This window comes from Lichenostomus cassidix, chromosome W (genome assembly GCF_008360975.1).
Source record: "Lichenostomus cassidix isolate B80296 chromosome W, HeHo_3.0, whole genome shotgun sequence".
Lineage (NCBI taxonomy): Eukaryota > Metazoa > Chordata > Aves > Passeriformes > Meliphagidae > Lichenostomus > Lichenostomus cassidix.
Window position 1 is genome coordinate 6,718,120 of NC_139510.1, and position 17,887 is coordinate 6,736,006.

At 45.7% G+C, this 17,887-nt stretch overlaps 1 protein-coding gene across 1 annotated transcript; it reads right to left on the bottom strand.

Moving 5' to 3' along the window:
* Positions 1–15,314: 15,314 nt before the first annotated feature.
* LOC146425407 (uncharacterized) lies at positions 15,315–17,643 on the bottom strand. Its single transcript, XM_085041732.1, has one exon. It carries the CDS (start codon positions 17,044–17,046, stop codon positions 15,838–15,840), a length of 1,209 nt encoding a protein of 402 aa, XP_084897858.1. The 5' UTR covers positions 17,047–17,643; the 3' UTR covers positions 15,315–15,837.
* Positions 17,644–17,887: the final 244 nt, after the last annotated feature.

The following is a 17,887-nucleotide window of genomic DNA, read 5'->3' on the forward strand; positions in this document are numbered from 1 at the left end:
TAGAGAACCTCTTTTCCTGATTGGACTGACCAGAAGACCCCTCAACCTGCCCCCTGTCTGTGTTGCTAGTTTGCAAAGAGGGAAAAGGGGGGGGGGTGAGTGCAGAGACTGCTTCTTAAGAGGGTGGGGGTGAGAGCAGAAAATTGTCTGAAGAGAGAGAGAAACAAGTAGAGATAAAGAGTATTTGTAGTAGAAGAATTGTGGTGATGAGTAAATTTGAGAATCTGCTCTGTGGACTGAAAAGAGACCCCACACCCTGCCCCCCCCCCCACCTGGCTCGTGGATTGTAGAGGAGGAAAGGGGGTGAATACTATAGGTTCGTAAGAGGGAGGGGGGGTGAACAAAATAATGTATGAAAAGTATATTTTTGCCTTGCATTTATCCTCCAATTCTGTTAGGTAATTAAACACTTTTTGCAACTTTAAGCTTGAAGCCTGTTTGCCCTTTTTCGTGCGTCCTCCTGGCAAGGGTCCTGTCTCAAACCCACGACAGGTAGATATGCTAATTTGCAAGGTCCATAAAAGTTGTATATGCATTGTACGCGGTGTGCTTCTCGGCATGTTTCCACCTTTGACAAGTGTGCACCTAGGATCCTATTAAAAACCGAGGTAATATTCCCTTTTCCCTTTACTGCTGCATCTGCTTCATATTTCTATGAGCCGATAAGGCATCACTATCAGCTTTCTTTACTGGCAGGATGGGTGTGTTGTATTTAGATTCACATTCCACTAATAACTCAAGTTTAAGGAACTTTTCAATAATAGGTGCTAATCCCTGAGGAATTTTTAATTTCAGAGGGTACTGTTTCTGCTTTTTTGGTGTAGCCTCTGCTTTGAGTGTAATATTCATGGGTTCAGCTCTTTTGGATCTCTCAGGAAAATCATTGGCTCACACTATTGGAATGACAGCATCTTCAATTTCCTTGGGAATTTGTCCACAACACTCCTGTATGAGAATAGCAGCTGCTTTGAAAAATTTAGATTCAAGAATTATAACTTTTACTCCCCCCTTCTTTGGAAAATTTAATTTCTGCTTCCAATTTCTCCAATAAATCTCTGCCCAATTATGGCTTTGAGGAATTTGGCATATGTAGGAATCTGTGAGTCACCCAGTGTTTTCCCAATTTAAATTTTAAAGGTTGGAAGAAAGGCCTTGTTTCACTTACCCCTGTGGCACCAATCACATCTACGGTATCTTGACTCAGTTTCCCTTTTTAAGTATTTGGCATAGAATATGTATCTACCGTATCTACCAGAAATTCAACATCATCTTTCCCCAGCTTAACTATAACCAAAGGCTCTGCTGGGGTGGACAATGCTTTCGGTCCCTGTCAGTACTCATTCACAGTTAATTCAGGAGCTGGGGGCGTCTGTTTTGCCTATGTCGGACACTTGCTCTTCCAGTATCCCTTTTTCTTGCAGATGGCACACTGATGGTCAGCTAGAGGAGGAAGAAGGGGATGCATTTTTGGGTGTGTTAGATGACTTTCTCTGATCATGCTTTTTCATGTTTATCATGTCTATCTCTATCTGTTTGATCTGTATTTTGATATACTTTCCAGGCTGTCTTCAATAATTTACTTATGTTATATGTCTCATCCATCTTTTGCAGCTTTTTCCTTATGTCCTTTGCAGATTGATCTATAAACAGGAAAGCTAGGTGGGACTGCTGTGCAGGTGACTGGAGGTCCGGATTTGTGTATTTTCGTACAGCTTCTTTGAGCCTATTCAGGAAGTCTGTAGGGGTCTCATTTGCGTTTTGTCTAATCTCATAAAATTTGGACCAATTCCCTGTTTTAGGAATGGCACATTTTAACCCAAGGACCACCCACCTTTGATATTGCTTTAACTTTGCCATTTGTTCTGACACATTGGCATCCTACCCTGGGTCAATTAAAGGGAAAATATCATTAACTGGTCCTTAAAGATTTTCAGCTGTAATTTGAGTCTCTATAGCAGATATAGCAGCCTTACTAACCATCTCTTTTTTGTGCTATCTAATAATTCATTTAGCATTACATTCAGATCCCTCCAGTCTGGGGTTTGTGCTTTGATAACTGTTTCTACATGTGTAGCTACCCTTTTTGGATTGCCTCGGTACTGTCTAACTGAGTCTTTCCACTGCTGCAGTTCTCCGAGGGAGAATGGTGTTTTTATATAAACCATCCATGATTTCTAACAGCCTGCCTCACAGGTGCTTCTAGGGCAGGCTCTTTTTCTGCTTTATGTTTCTTAGATCTGGTGCATTTTGCTACTGGGCTGGCTGCTGCTATGGCCTTTTGGGCTGGTTTTCCCCTTTTTCTACTGGCCCCCATGACTGTTGTAGTTCTGGCTTTGGACTCCTCCTCCTCGGAGCTATTTGTATCAGAGTCATCCTGTTTCCTTTTAATCAGGGCTGTTTCACTGGTACTAGGGGTTGCATCCGATCAGGGGCTGTTTCTCCCTTAGGCCTGGCACTGACTGTATGGCGGAGGGGGAACCGCAGTCGGCCCCCATCCCATCCCCAGCTCCGGAGGAACCAAGGGCAGTGGTAGGCATGCCTCCATCTCCGCCCCTGTCCCCACCTTCAGGGCAGTTGGGGGGCGGTGGCAAGTCCCCCCTTTCACTCCTGACGTCGATGGGGGCGGTGATGGGCCCACCTATGACTCCACCTTCAGGGAGGCGGCCAGCCATCCCCCACCCCCGGCCCCGAAGCAGCTGGCGGCAGTGGCAGCGGGGCCCACTGCCCCCTACCCTGACCAGTGAGGGTGGCACTGGTGGCAGCAAGAGGGGTGATCCCTCCCTACCGCAGAGTGGGCGCTACCATATCCACATTCATCATGTCTGTCTCCTCAGCAGTCCTGGCCAGATTAGCCAATGTCTGTTTCTCTCTATCTCCCTCCCTTTTCTTCCTTGGTAAAATCATCTCAAAACAGCTTTTTTTGTTGTTGTTTGTATGCTTCCTCCCGATTTAGAAATATAGAAAACAGTTCAGCATATCTCAACTTTTCAAATCTGCCCTGGGCCTGACGTTCTAATAATAATTCTGTGATTAATTCATTTTCTAGGCTACCAAAGCGAGGCCACTTCCCTCCCCCTCTTAATTCTAAAACCGGCCAGACTGGTGTCGAATGCTTAGTTAACTCTCCCATATCAAGAGGGGTTCTTCTCCCCATTAGAAATGGCCAATGTTTTAATATTAAATCTGATGGGGAATCACGGGGTTGCTGTGGGCTTTCAGTGCAAGGCACACACCCCATGTTCTATTTATAAACAGAAAAAAACAGCTGGAAAAAGAGCTCCTAGCCCAGAGTCCAACAAGGGAATCAAACCTGCAATCCTCACTTCACAAGTGAAGTCCTTACACTACAAGTTACAACGCTTAGCCTGAACTACCATTGTAAAAAGTAGACTACAAAGAAAGCGAAAGAGCGCACACACAAAAAACTTGCCCTTGCCAGGTATCGAACCACTGACCTCTTAGACAGTTCATTCAGCATCTCGAGCCTCTGAGCCAGAGGCTAAGCTGTGCTGTACAATTGTGGCCTTCAGGCTCTGTGGAGTAGAACAAGGGGTGTACCCTCTCTCCACAGCTTCCTTGCGGGATTGGGGGCTACCACCTTCTTTTACGGGCTGCCCTGGCCACACACCCACCTTATCCCCTGGAGATCTCCCCTAAATGATAGCAATAATACTGTATCCCTTTTATCTCACTTCCCCTACATGCTTCTGCGTTAGGTTCTGTGGAGTTCCCTGGTCTCGCAGTCCTGGATCGCCACTCAGCAGCCCCTGTAGTGTGCCAGCAAGGGGGTCAAGTGAGATGTTTCTCTCAATTGCTGAACTGTAGGTTTCAGGAGTCCTTCTTGTCCCATCTAGGTTGCCAGAAACTGTTGCCTTTTTGCTGGTCCTAAAATTATGAGCCAGACATGGTTAAGGGATAAAAGGGTTTTATACTTCAGTATTTTAATAGGATCTTAGGTACACAGCTCTTCAAGGTGGAACACGCCGAGGTGCACGCCCCATATAACAGGTATATAATTTTTATAGATTTTGCAAATTATATTTGACAAGGATCCCCCAATAAGAAGCTTAATAAAATGGCGTGATATTCCCCTATTCTAAAGAATTCCCCCCCAGATGAGGCTTGAACCCAGTTTAAAAAATATGTTCCAGAGAGGAGGTATCAATCAAGGTTGAAGCCCCAGTTTCTTAAGATAGCATAGGGCTCGTTGGCCTCTTACTGAGGATGTTTGGTCTTTCTGCCTAGCAGAACCCCAGAACTAAGCTAGAATATCAGACTACAAAAATTACAAGTATGTAGGTTAAGGATACAAAGAATATATAAAAGGTATTAAAAATATATAAAATGGTATATAAAAAGGAAAAGCAAAAATCATCAGGCATCAATATGTACTACACGTCCATATGTCTTCATGGCGGTAGCTGATGTTAAGATCAAGGCAGAAAATCACACATTTAACATGACTATTACTGATCCCTATTATTTTCATTGTATTACTAATCAGAATGTGTCCCAATTAAACTTATCTGCTATTGTACCTATGCGAAGACAAGCAGAATTACGGCTTCTGGTGAATTTGACCCGAGAATGGGAAGGAGAATCAGGATTAGGACAATTGGCAAGACTACTTAAAACACCCAAGAACCAATCAAAGCAATTCATTAGATGGCTAATAGCTTTTATTATAGCTACAATAATAATAGCAGTTACTGCTGCTATGGCAACAATGGTGCTTTTGTAAAAGCCATGCAAACTGCTCATGCTGTCGCTGATGTGTTAGGTAATTTGACGGCAGAAACGGCCATGCAAACAAGTACTGATCAACAAATATTAGCTAGATTAGATGCATTAGAAGCAGCACTAGTGTGGTTAGGAGGTTGACAGGAAGCTTTAAACACTTTGAAACATCACTGTGGTTGGGAACACCAGCATCAGGGGTTATGTGTTACTCCCCTTCACTGGAATCAAACCACTTGCAGCTGGGAACATGTCAAAGCCCATTTACAGGGTGCCTTTCCTACTAACATTAATGGTGAAGTTCAAGATTTAGCCCAATCCCTAAAACAGCAAATGGTGAGTGTGCAAAAGCTGGCAGAACAAAATGTATGGGATGAGTTGTCTAATAGTGTATGATGGCTTAACCCCAAAAACTGGTTTGAGTGACTTAATTTATGCATTTGGGTTTTTCTGGAAGTGGGAGGTTTCAATCTTTTGTGTGTTTATAATTCTGTTACTCGTCTGGAGAAACATCAACCGCCTCCAAGGAGACAAAGCCCAGGTGCTCACTGTGATCGCCATGAACCCTTTACACAAAAAACAAAAAAAGGGGGAGATGTGGGAATGGTGCCAAACACCTGGCACCTTAACCAAGATTAGAACAAGAGAATATTGACCCTAGAGGCTCTGCTAATCTGTGTGGGTGACTAAAGGTGCTGTGGGAAAACTATTTTGGTGGAAAATCCACCGTATGAGTGCGTGACTTACTGTGATTGAAAACAATCACATGCATGGAATGCTTGAGACATATTTTGTGTGTTACAAAATTAGCAGAAGCCCTAGGGACCAATCAGACAGCAGTGGTTTATCTGTAATGAAATTAAAATAAATGGGAGCTCACATTGGAAGAAGAAGAGAAAAAACAACACCTGCAGGTCTAAAAAGTATAACACTGCATCAGTGTGTCTTTTTCCCATTGCTGACATCTTTATTTTTTACATTTAGATTTTTCTTTGCATTTGATCCCATCACGAACAGGTTATGGGGCACAAACCTCATCAAATGAATGAAAACAGAATCATCTAGATGAAGAGAGCTTGCCAGTTCAAGACAAGCAGAATAGCATAGTGTGAGGAAGAGCTCTGTGGGCAGAAAAACCGACAGCTGGCCATCTTCAGCAATATTATTTCAAACCTTGCTCAAATCTCTTTTCTGTCAAGGTATCAAGTCTTTATGCAGTTCTGGACCCAACTAAAGGAACAATTGTCAGAAAGCAATGGTCATAAAGAAGTCATATACTGATAGCTGCCACCTATACATGAAGTTGTAGGGTCCGGAGGGGGTCCGGCCGCCTCAGTCCCAATGGCTTCCGGGGCTTCGGGAGACCTCGGAGGCCTCACCTGGGCCCAAGCTCTCAGCCCTCCCGGCTGTTCAGCTCTGTCCCAGAGGCGGCTGCGGTCAGCCTCAGTGTTCCCAGGCTCGCTCCTTGGAGCGGCAGGGACCACGCGGCGGAGGCGGGTGCCTGCCGGGCAGGAACGCCGTGGAGTCGCTGGTCGCTTCCCATGATAAAGAAAGTGCGACGAGCTGAGAGTCACCAGTGTGCAGTTTATTAAGGAGAAGCGGCGCGGGGGAGGCACACCGGGGGCTCTCGGGTGGGGCGGTCCACGCAGCTACCGGGCGCAGAGCCCGGCGGGGCTGGGGTCGCGGCCACGCCACGCCGAGAGAACAAAGGGAGGGGGTTTTTAGGGGGAAATACGGGGTTTCCCGGGAAGGAACAACAGGGGCGGAGCCAACGGGGCTCCGGGACAACATGAGGGACAAGCGGGGGAGCAAATGAAATATAAGTAGGGAGGGGATTACAAGCAACTCATGGGGGAAGCCCGGCAACAGAACATTCTAGTGAGGGCAAGCAGCGGGGGCGGTGATAGGGGCGGGGAAGCAAACTTTAAACCAATAAACTTAGGAAAAACTTTCCAGGGGAGGGAGAGAGCGGTTTACGGCCCGGCCTCCTCCGAGTCCCAGGCGATGGCATCCTCGGCAGCGTCCCCGTGGATTACGCCGACCGCCGGCCTCGGGGACTCGGGATCTGCAGCATCGGGCCGCCGCACCCCCACATATACAGGCATAGAAACTAGATAGATGATGGAAGGGAGATAAGACAGCAGTTATTCTAGATGTAATAGACTAATAGGATGGTATTGAGAGACATACAAAAAGTGAAAGGTAGTTGGGATGAAAATGATTCTGAAACAAAACAGTTCACTAAGACAGATAAATTTTCAAAATCAAATCTCCATAGTAGTATCTATCTGAACAGATGCCCTAAAGGAGAGAAAACTTCTTAACGGCAATGCTTGCCAGCCATAGATGGGAGTTATATAAAACTATCTATACCACTCATCCTTCGCAAGTTATGTTTTGTGTGCATAATACTACAAATCACATTTGCAAATTTAATCAAGCTTATTACTTGTTCCATTAAAAGATGTAGCTAAGCTGCCATTGATTTGTCTCCTTAATTAACAAGAGAACATAAGCAATAGCATATGATAAAACCAAACATTTAGCAACTTATCCCATGGAGCAGAGTAGCTTCAAATTTCAAATATAGATTTGAAAAAAGTCTAAGGATCAAATTGCACCTTAAATGGAAAATTTTGTTTATGAAGATTTGAAGCTACTTCACTGAAATAACTCTATCCATTTAACTGGAGATAGATTTACACTGAAGCACAATTTATCACTAAATAGTTTATTACAGAGGTCACTTGGGGATGTGTGTTGGTTTTGCATATCCTGGTTTTTGGTAGTGGGGGGGCCACAGAGGTGGCTTCTGTGAGAAGCTGCTAGAAGCTTCCACCATGTTCAGCAGAGCCCTGATGGCTCTGAGGATGGACATGCTGCTGGCCAAGGCTGGGCCAATTAGCAATGGTGGTAATGCCTCTGTGATAACATATTTAAGAAGAGAAGGGCCCTGCTTCCACCCCTCATCTCTGTGAATCTCATATTTAAGAATTATCATTAAAATCCACATTCAACACAAGATCTTCACTTAGAACAACAAAAACAGCTAAACTAAACAAAGGAAAGAAAAAAAAATTGCCCACACCAGAACCAAAATAACATCATCACAACACAGAACAAAAATGGACAAGTTACACAAAATCCACCCCTCAACCCTTCACCACAATTAAAACAAAAATTCCCCACAATCATTCTACTCTATAACACTGTTTAATACAATATTTGTTATGCCTGTTAACTCTCCCAATTAATATCCTTATCTCAAAATCCTCATGAGTGCCCACATTCTCCACCAAAAAAGACAGTAGTGGGTTGATGCTGGCCAGATGCCAGGCACCCACCAAAGCTGCTCACTCACTCCCCTCTGCAGCTGGACAGAGGAGAAAAAATTTAACTAAGGGTTCATGAGTTGAGTTAAGGACTGGGAGAGATCGCTCACTAAATACCATCAAGGGCAAAATAGGCTCAACTTAGAGATATAAAGTGAATTTATTACACTAACAAAATCAGAGCACAATAATGAGAAGTAAAATAAGACCCTTAAAAACACCTTCCTCCCACTCCTCCCTCCTTCCAACTCTACCTCCTACCCCAGTGGGGCAAGGAGACAGGGAATGGGGGTTATGGTCAGTTCATCACCTGTAGCTTTTCCAGCTGCTCAGGGAGAGAAGTCATTCCCTTGCTGCACTGTGGGGTCCCTCCCATGGGAGACAATTCTCTGCAAACTTCTCCAATGTGGCTTCATCTCACAAGCAACAGCTTTCTGCAAACTGCTGCAGCGTGAGTCCCTCCCACAGGCAACAGTATTCCTTAAACTGCCGCAGCATGGGTCACTCTTCCACTGGGTGCAGTCCTTCAAGGACAGGCTGCTCCAGCATGGGAGCAGGGCCCCTCTGTAAGATTAAAGCCTGTAGGATTTGAGGGTCTGTTTGTCGGTTTCAGACGGTCAGGACAGAGACGAGAGATCTCTGAAGTCAGGTCTTAGAGCATGGGGCTTATTGTGAAAGGACGTGGGTGTAGGAGACCTGCTCGGGGCTGCCAGATGCAGCCCAAAGCAGGTCAGAGAAGCAAGAGAGAGAGATAGACAGAAAAAGAATACCAGTTGGCATTTACAATACAATAAATCATCCTCTGTGTTGAATATTCTAATTTTCATTAACCAATCTAGAACAAGCTACAAATCCTACAACATTTACATACAACCTAGAGGAATCATCGCATTACCATATGGCGTTATATTTTAAACCCTAAAAACTGCTTTTTGGACCCTCTGCCAAGTTGGCAGGGTCTGCTCTGACCCTTGGACCTGTCTGTAGGCAGAGGATATTGTTCCATCAAGAGGGGGATTACCTCCAGTCAGCCGTACCATTGTTTTCGAGCTGTTCAGTAACTACTATTTGGTAACTCAAAGCTTGTCTTCATTTCAATCTCGCTTATATTTTCCATATTCTCACAGCATCTTTTGCCAGGTAATCATATTTATAAGGCTTTCCTATTTCATCTTCCCCAACACCCCTCTCTCCAACAGGTCTCCCACAAGATCACAGCCTCCTCTAGGCATCCACCTGCTCCAGTATGGGGCTCCTCCACAAGCTGCAGGTGGATCTCTGTATCCCCATGGACCTCCATGGGATGCAGGGGGAGAGCCTGCTTCACCATAGTCGTCACCACAGGCTGCAGAGGAATCTCGTCTCCGATGCCCGGAGCACCTTTTCCCCCTCCTTCTCCAGTGACTTTGGTGTCTGCATAGTTGTTTCTCCTCACATATTTTCACCCCGCTCTTCTCTAGTCACAATTAAAACTGCACCACAAGCTTTGTTTTGATTTCTTCTTAAATATGTTATCACAGAGGCATTACCACCATCGCTAATTGGCCCAGCCTTGGCCAGCGGCATGTCCATCCTCAGAGCCATCAGGGATTGGCTCGGCTGGACATGGTGGAAGCTTCTAGCAGCTTCTCACAGAAGCCACCTCTGCCCCCCCTGATGCAAAAATGATTTTTGCTTTTATATTTCCTTCATATATAGTTGTACCTCTGTTCACGATTGTTGTATAGTTATATAGTTCCTACCTAACTCCAGTACTATTCCTACCCTGATAGACAGAAAGAAAAAACACATTCCGAAGGCCCCAATCCTATCTTCCTTTTTCCTGGGAACCAAGGATGAGTTACCCTCTCAAGACACTTTCTCGTAAACAAAGTATAGCTAGTACCAAGGGGAGGGGCTCCAGAAGAGGTTGAACCAAGAGGGGGAATTACCTCATCACCTGTGCTTCTCATTGGGAATTCTTGTCAATTATGCTAATTTGCTAAACTTATGAAACTGTATTCACCCTATGTGGGGTGGGCATTTTTCCATATCTACCCCTGGAGGCCTCCAAATAAAGATCAGCTTCTGTATTACCTCCTATACTAATATTGTCTCAAAAGTGTGTTGTTTTATTTCTAGATCTTTAAGGCATTACCCCCACTACCAAAAACCAGGCCATGCAAAAACAACACAGGATGTCAGTCAATATTCCCTAAGATACATTTTAAAGAGTATGAACATTAACTTCATAGAATCATAGAATGGTTTGGGTGGGTTGGGACCTTAAAGATCATCTAGTTCAATCCCCTGCCATTGGCAGGACCACCTTCCTGTAGACCAAGTTGCACCAAGCCGCATCTAACTTGTCCTTGAACACTTCTAGGGATGGGGCATTCAGAACTTCTCTGGGCAACCTGTTCCACTGCGTCTCCTCTTTAAAACCATTCCCACTTGTCTTATCACTATCTGCCCATGTAAAAAGTCACTCTCTTCTTTTAAATACTGGAAGGCCACAATGACCTGTCCCCAGAGACTTCTCTTCTCCAGGCCGAACAAAACAAACTCTTTCAGCCTGTCTATCCCTCTGATGACCTTCCTGGCCCTCTTCTGGACCCATTTTAACAGGTCCACATCTTATGCTGAGGACTCCAGAGCTGGACCCAGTACTCCAGCTGGGATCTTCCAAGGGCAGAGTAGAGGGATAAAATCACCTCTATCAACCTTCTGGCCATGCCTCTTTTGATGCAGCTGAGGATACGATTTGCCTTTTGGGCTTTGCTTCAGTCTTCAACAGTGATGATGGACTAAGGAGTTCCCAGTGCCCTGAGTTGGAGGACCATGGCTGCAAGAATGATCAACTCCCAGTTGCCTCTGAACTTGTGTGGGATCTGCTGCTCCAGCTGGATCCCTATAAAACTATGGGGCCTGATGGGATTAATCCAAGAATCCTCAAAGAGCTGCTGATGTCATTGTGAGGCCTCTCTCAATTACTTTTGAGCAGCCTTGGGAATCTGGAGAGGTCCCAGATGACTGGAAGCTGGCTAACGTTGTTCTGATTTTCAAGAAGGACAAGAAAGACTCCAGAAACAACAGGCTTGTCAGTCTCACTTCAGTGCCTGTTAGAGTTATGGAGCAGATTATTCTGGGAGGTTTGAAAAACACCTGGAGGACAATGCAGTCATTGGTCACAGCCAGCACAGCTTCATGAAGGGAAAGTTCTGATTGTCAAACCTGATTTCCTTCAATGACAAAGTGTCCTGGATTAATGATAAAACTTTCTCTCCTCTGAGAGCGAAGGGCCCAGACACCCCCTCTCCCCCCACCCACAACAGAACCTCTTAGATGGAAGTGAAGAAAAAACTATTTATTTAAAAAAAACACACAGAGTGACCTGCAAGGCACAGGGGAAGGGGAAAACCAAGGTGAAAAGGAGTTATTAAACCTGATTAAAAAGTCCTTTTCCTCAGATGCAGCCCCTCTCCTCCTCGCCCCCCCTGGGGCCAGGCAGAGCTCCCCGAGAGCTCTGCTGTCCTCTGGCTCCCTTGGGTCTTCAGGTGACAAAGCAAAACGAAGAAAAGGGGTCCAAAAGAAGAAAAAAAATGAAAAAGAAAAAGAAAAGAAAAAAAGAACCGGAACAGAGCCCACTCCGACAGCCGTCGCAGCGCGCAGTCTTTGCCAAGCGAAGAATCCTCCCCCAAAGCAAGGCTTGGAGAAAAAGTTTTCAAAACAACCTGCGTTTCTCTCTGCGGCTGAACATAGTTAAAGCGACAGGACCACTTTTTTTTTTCGAGCATATAAGCCAACGATAGGGGATAAAGGATTATCATAACATCACTCCAGGACATTCCACCCCTTATTTCATATCATTGGCTTAAAGCCCACCCTAACATCTTCTAACTCTAAACACACACATATATATATACATATTTACATTCATACACATATACATATATACACATATACATATATACATATATACATATATACATATATACACATATACACATATACATATATACGCATAACTATGTACAAATAATGTCATTCAGTATACGGTGATATGTTGCCATCCTAACTTTACATGTGGCCCTCACCCAAAATTAAATCTCCCTGAGGGATACATCGTGTTTCTCCATCTTCTTGCATTATCCACCAAGTACACCCTGGTCCCTGAGCAAAGACAACCCCACGGATGGGTTTGTCTTTATGTGAAGCAGAATTAATCCAGACAGTTTTCCCTAATAAGCCTCTGGCATGTACTGCTGGGACCTTATCTCCATCCACTGTATGTAGAAGCTCAGATTGGGCAGGACCTGCTCGGTTGATGGAGCCTCGGGTATTGACTAACCAGGTGGCCTCTGCTAAATGTCGTTCTCAATTCTTATAAGTTCTCCTGCCTAAAGCCTTTAGGGTGGTTTTTAACAGTCCATTATACCGTTCCACTTTGCCAGCGGCTGGTGCATGATAAGGAATGTGGTACACCCACTCAATGCCATGGTCTCTAGCCCAGTTGTTTATGAGGCTACTTTTAAAATGAGTTCCGTTATCTGACTCAATTCTCTCAGGAGTACCATGCCTCCACAGGACTTGGTTTTCAAGGCCCAGGATGCTGTTACAAGCAGTGGCATGAGGCACAGGGTAGGTTTCCAGCCACCCAGGGGTGGCTTCTACCATTGTGAGCACATAGCGCTTGCCATGGCGGGTTTGAGGCAGTGTGATGTAATCAATTTGCCAGGCCTCACCATACTTGTATTTTGACCACCTTCTACCATACCACAGGGGTTTCACCTGCTTGGCTTGCTTGATGGCAGCACACGTTTCACAGTCATGGATAACTTGAGAGATGCAGTCCATGGTTTGATCCACCCCTCGGTCTCGTGCCCACTTATAGGTGGCATCTCTGCCCTGATGGCCTGAGGCATCATGGGCCCATCGAGCTAGGAATAAATCTCCCTTATGCTGCCAATCCAAGTCTACCTGGGACACCTTTATCTTTGCAGCCTGATCTACCTGTTCATTGTTTCGGTGCTCCTCACTGGCTCGACTCTTGGGGACATGGGCATCTACATGGCGGACCTTCACAGGTAGTCTCTCTGCCCGGCTAGTGATGTCTTTCCACTCATTAGCTGCCCAAATTGGTTTTCCCCTACGCTGCCAACCAGCCTTCTTCCACTTTTCCAGCCAACCCCATAGAGCATTGGCTACCATCCATGAATCAGTATAGAGGTAGAGCTTTGGCCATTTCTCTCTTTCAGCAATGTTCAGGGCTAACTGAATGGCTTTGAGCTCAGCAAATTGACTTGATCCACCCTCTTTTTCTTTAGCTTCTGCAACCTGTCTTGTGGGGCTCCACACAGCTGCTTTCCATTTTTGTTTTGTCCCTACAAGACGACAGGAACCATCAGTGAAAAGAGCATAGTGTGTTTCATCTGCTGGCAGTTGGTTAAATGGTGGAGCTTCCTCCGCACGAGTTACCCGTTCCAGCTCCTCTTCCTCAATCAGACTAAAATCTTCACCTTCAGGCCAATTTGTAATTATTTCCAAAATTCCAGGGTGATTCAGATTTCCCATATGGGCGCGCTGTGTGATAAGGGCAATCCATTTGCTCCATATGCCATTGGTGGCATGGTGAGTAGAGGGAACCTCTGCTTTAAACAACCACCCCAGCACCGGTAGTCAAGGTGCCAGGAGGAGTTATGCTTCTGTGTCAATTACCTCTGAGATGGCTGGGACTCCTTCGTATGCTGCTAAGATTTCTTTCTCTGTTGGGGTGTAGTTGGCTTCAGACCCTCTGTAACTTCGGCTCCAGAATCTCAGTGGACGACCCCGACTCTCACCAGGCACCTTCTGCCAAAGGCTCCAGGACAGACCATGGCTCCCAGCTGCAGAGTAAAGCACATTCTTTACCTCTGGTCCCATCCTGGCTGGGCCAAGGGCTACTGCACGAGCGATCTGCTGCTTGATCTGGGTGAAAGTTTGCTGTTGTTCAGGGCCCCAGTGGAAATCATTTTTCTTACAGGTAACCAGGTAGAGAGGGCTTACAATTTGGCTATACTCAGGAATGTGAATTCTCCAAAAGCCTATAGCTCCCAGGAAAGCTTGCGTCTCTTTCTTGTTGGTTGGGGGGGACATTGCGGTGATTTTATTGATAACCTCAGTAGGAATCTGACGCCGTCCATCTTGCCACTTCACTCCTAGGAACTGGATCTCTTTGGCAGGCCCCTTGACTTTGCTCTTTTTTATGGCGAAACTGGCTTCCAGGAGAATCTGGATGATTTTCTCTCCTTTCTCAAATACTTCTTCTGCTGTGTCCCCCCATGACATATTGACGAGAGGGAACTCACGGCAGTCTCAATATGAGATATAGAGTAAGCTCCATTTTATTTCACCAAACGAGAGAGTTATATACTGTTACAGAAATTACTAATTATAGCTACACACACACCTGCAGTCTGTTCTCACACATTCAGGGATCCTCCTGGTAACTCCCTTTTTCTTTCTCATAACACTTCTGACTCCCTATTCTTTCCCATGACATTCTTCCCACAGAACATTCTCAGGTAAACAAGTCACTGTAGCTTGTTAGGATTTTACTGAGGCCTGAGTATGCTGAGGCCCTGCTTAGATGTATTCAGTTAGCATAAGTTTTGCTGGAAAACTGCGTTTTCCAACACCCCCACACAATGATGTCATCAATGTATTGCAAATGTTCTGGAGCCCCACCCTTTTCCAGAGCAGCCTGGATCAGTCCATGGCAGATGGTGGGACTATGCTTCCACCCCTGGGGCAATCGGTTCCACGTGTACTGCACGCCCCTCCAGGTGAAAGCAAACTGAGGTCTGCACTCTGCTGCCAGAGGAATGGAGAAAAATGCATTTGCAATGTCAATAGTGGCATACCACTTTGCTGCCTTGGACTCTAGCTCATACTGGAGCTCCAGCATGTCTGGCACAGCAGCACTCAGAGGTGGAGTCACCTCATTCAGGGCACAATAGTCCACAGTCAATCTCCATTCTCCTTCGGATTTTCGCACAGGCCAGATGGGGCTTTTAAAGGATGAATGGGTCCTGCTGGCCACCCCTTGGCTCTCCAGCTCACGGATTAGTTTGTGAATGGGAATCACGGCATCATGAGTTGTCCGGTACTGTCGGCGGTGCACAATCGAGGTTGCAATCGGTACTTGTTGCTCTTCCCCTTTCAGGAGTCCTACTGCAGATGGGTTCTCTGTCAGTCCAGGCAAGGTGTTCAATTGCTTAATGCCCTCAGTCTCCACAGCAGCTATCCCAAATGCCCACTTGAGTCCCTTTGGGTCTTTGAAATATCTATTTTGGAGGAAGTCTATACCCAAAATACATGGAGCCTCTGGGCCAGTCACAATGGAATGTTCTTTCTACTCTCTTCCAGTCAGGCTCACCTCAGCTTTCACCAGGGTCAAGTCTTGTGATCCTCCTGTCACACCGGAAATAGAAACAGGTTCTGCCCCCACATGTCGTGATGGGATTATTGTGCACTGTGCACCAGTGTCAACTAAAGCCTCGTATTCTTGTGGCTCTGATGTTCCAGGCCACCGAATCCACACTGTCCAAAAAATACGGTTTTCCCTGGCCTCTACCTGGCTAGAGGCAGGGCCCCTCTAACCATGGTGGGCATTCGTGTTAGAGGTTCCTTCAAGGGGATCAGACATGTTGACTGGAGCTACTTCCCTTCTGGTGGAGTTCCCTCTCTGAGTCTTGCCCTCCTTCAATTCACGCACTCGTCGTGCCAGGACAGTAGTGGGTTGTCCATCTCACCTGTTCATGTTTTCTCCACTGTCACACAGGAAATACCACAACTCACATCGAGGGATATATCCAGTTCTCATAGCTGAGGAGCATCTGCATGGGGTAACAGAACCTCTGATCTGTACTGCCGAAATTTGGAGAAGGCTGTCTTTAATCTCTTTACTGAGTTTCTCATGATTTTCCTCTATCTTATCTTCTAGTTTCTGCAGATTTGTTTCCACAGCTGAGATTCTTGCATTCATTGGGCTATGCATGACATCTGCATATGCTCGGAGCTTCCTTGTCATATCACGCACTGTCTCATGCCCGTCATCTCGCTTCATAATTGCTAAAGCAGACGCATACTCTGATGGCCCAAGCTTTAGGAGTTTCTGCCACATCACAGGTGTACATTCTATCCTATCTGGGTCCATAATCGGATCTGGGTTTACTATGTCCTCTGAGAAGACAATTTCTACCACTGCCATTTCTCTCAAGCATTGAATCCCTTGTTCTATGGTTCTCCACTGGGTCTGTTGCGAATAGATATCGTCGGGATGTAGGTATCTTCCCCTCGCAGCTCTGATAGCTCGTCTCCAGAGGCTGCAGCAGTCAGGCCCATCTCGTATAGTCTGGTTGATATCTGGGTCACATGACACAGTCCCTAAATGCCTTGCCTCAGTAGGATCTAGAAGTGTAACATCGCCTGCAGCATCCCAAAGATGGACTAACCAACTAATTACAGATTCATCATCTCGTTGGACATAATCTTTTCTTAGGCTGTGAAGGTCTCTCACATTCATGGATTCAACAATGACCTCTGACTCAGTTGCTGACCTTGAGGATCCCTCCTCACTGTTGTCTGAGCAATCAGTCTTGACTTGGGCTTTCCTGCTTCTCGTAACAGGAGCAACTGCCACTGGCTTAGGCTCCCTTACTTCCTGTTCTATAATATCCGACAGTGTATGATAAGCATATGCCAGGGCCCAACATATTGCACTGCAGTTGTCTCTGCACTTCTCTTTCAGATACTTCCCCACCTCAGCTGGTCTCGGGATTTGTCCAGGGGGAAATTCCCAGTCTATTGGGTCAGAGAATTTCTTTAAAGTTTTACCTATGTCCTCCCATACTCCACACCATTCAAATTTCCTCACATCTGGGTTAGGTGCCTGCTCCTGCTCAGCCCCTCTGGACTTCTCAGCCCTCATTCTGGTAAAGCTGAACATCATATACATGGAACCTACCAGGTAAAGCACCTGTACTACCAAGTTAATGGTCTCTTTAACATCCAGGGGAAACTGAATATTCTCAAAAGATGATATACCAGATTTAAAGGGCAAGAGATGGGTGAAGAGCCAGGAAGCTTCACCCTCTACTTCTCTAGCAGGTTGGGTAATATTACTAACAAAACTCTAAAACAGGTTACTAAAACTAGAGGAGGAAAGTAACAGCATGTACATCTTTAACTGTTTCCCATACCTTCTTACAGATCGTCAGTATCACGCACACTACTATAACAAGCCAGAGTCGTGTCCCTGATTGGTGGAAATTATACATTAGGGACAAGATTGCCCCTACCTGTTGGTAGGAAAACAAACCTATGTGCCAAACAGACAGTATTACATCAAACAACCTCCCATCAAACAGCATAGTGACTACTGATAGCTGTAATTCAATACAAAGCGTTTAAAACCAGAATGTAATTATTAGGGGTTTTTCTTCACTTTCTCTAACCCCACAAAAGGTGTAAAACAAGTAATCAAGGCCCCCTAAGTTGGGCACCAAATATTGTCCTGGATTAATGATAAAACTTTCTCTCCTCTGAGAGCGAAGGGCCCAGACACCCCCTCTCCCCCCACCCACAACAGAACCTCTTAGATGGAAGTGAAGAAAAAACTATTTATTTAAAAAAAACACACAGAGTGCCCTGCAAGGCACAGGGGAAGGGGAAAACCAAGGTGAAAAGGAGTTATTAAACCTGATTAAAAAGTCCTTTTCCTCAGATGCAGCCCCTCTCCTCCTCGCCCCCCCTGGGGCCAGGCAGAGCTCCCCGAGAGCTCTGCTGTCCTCTGGCTC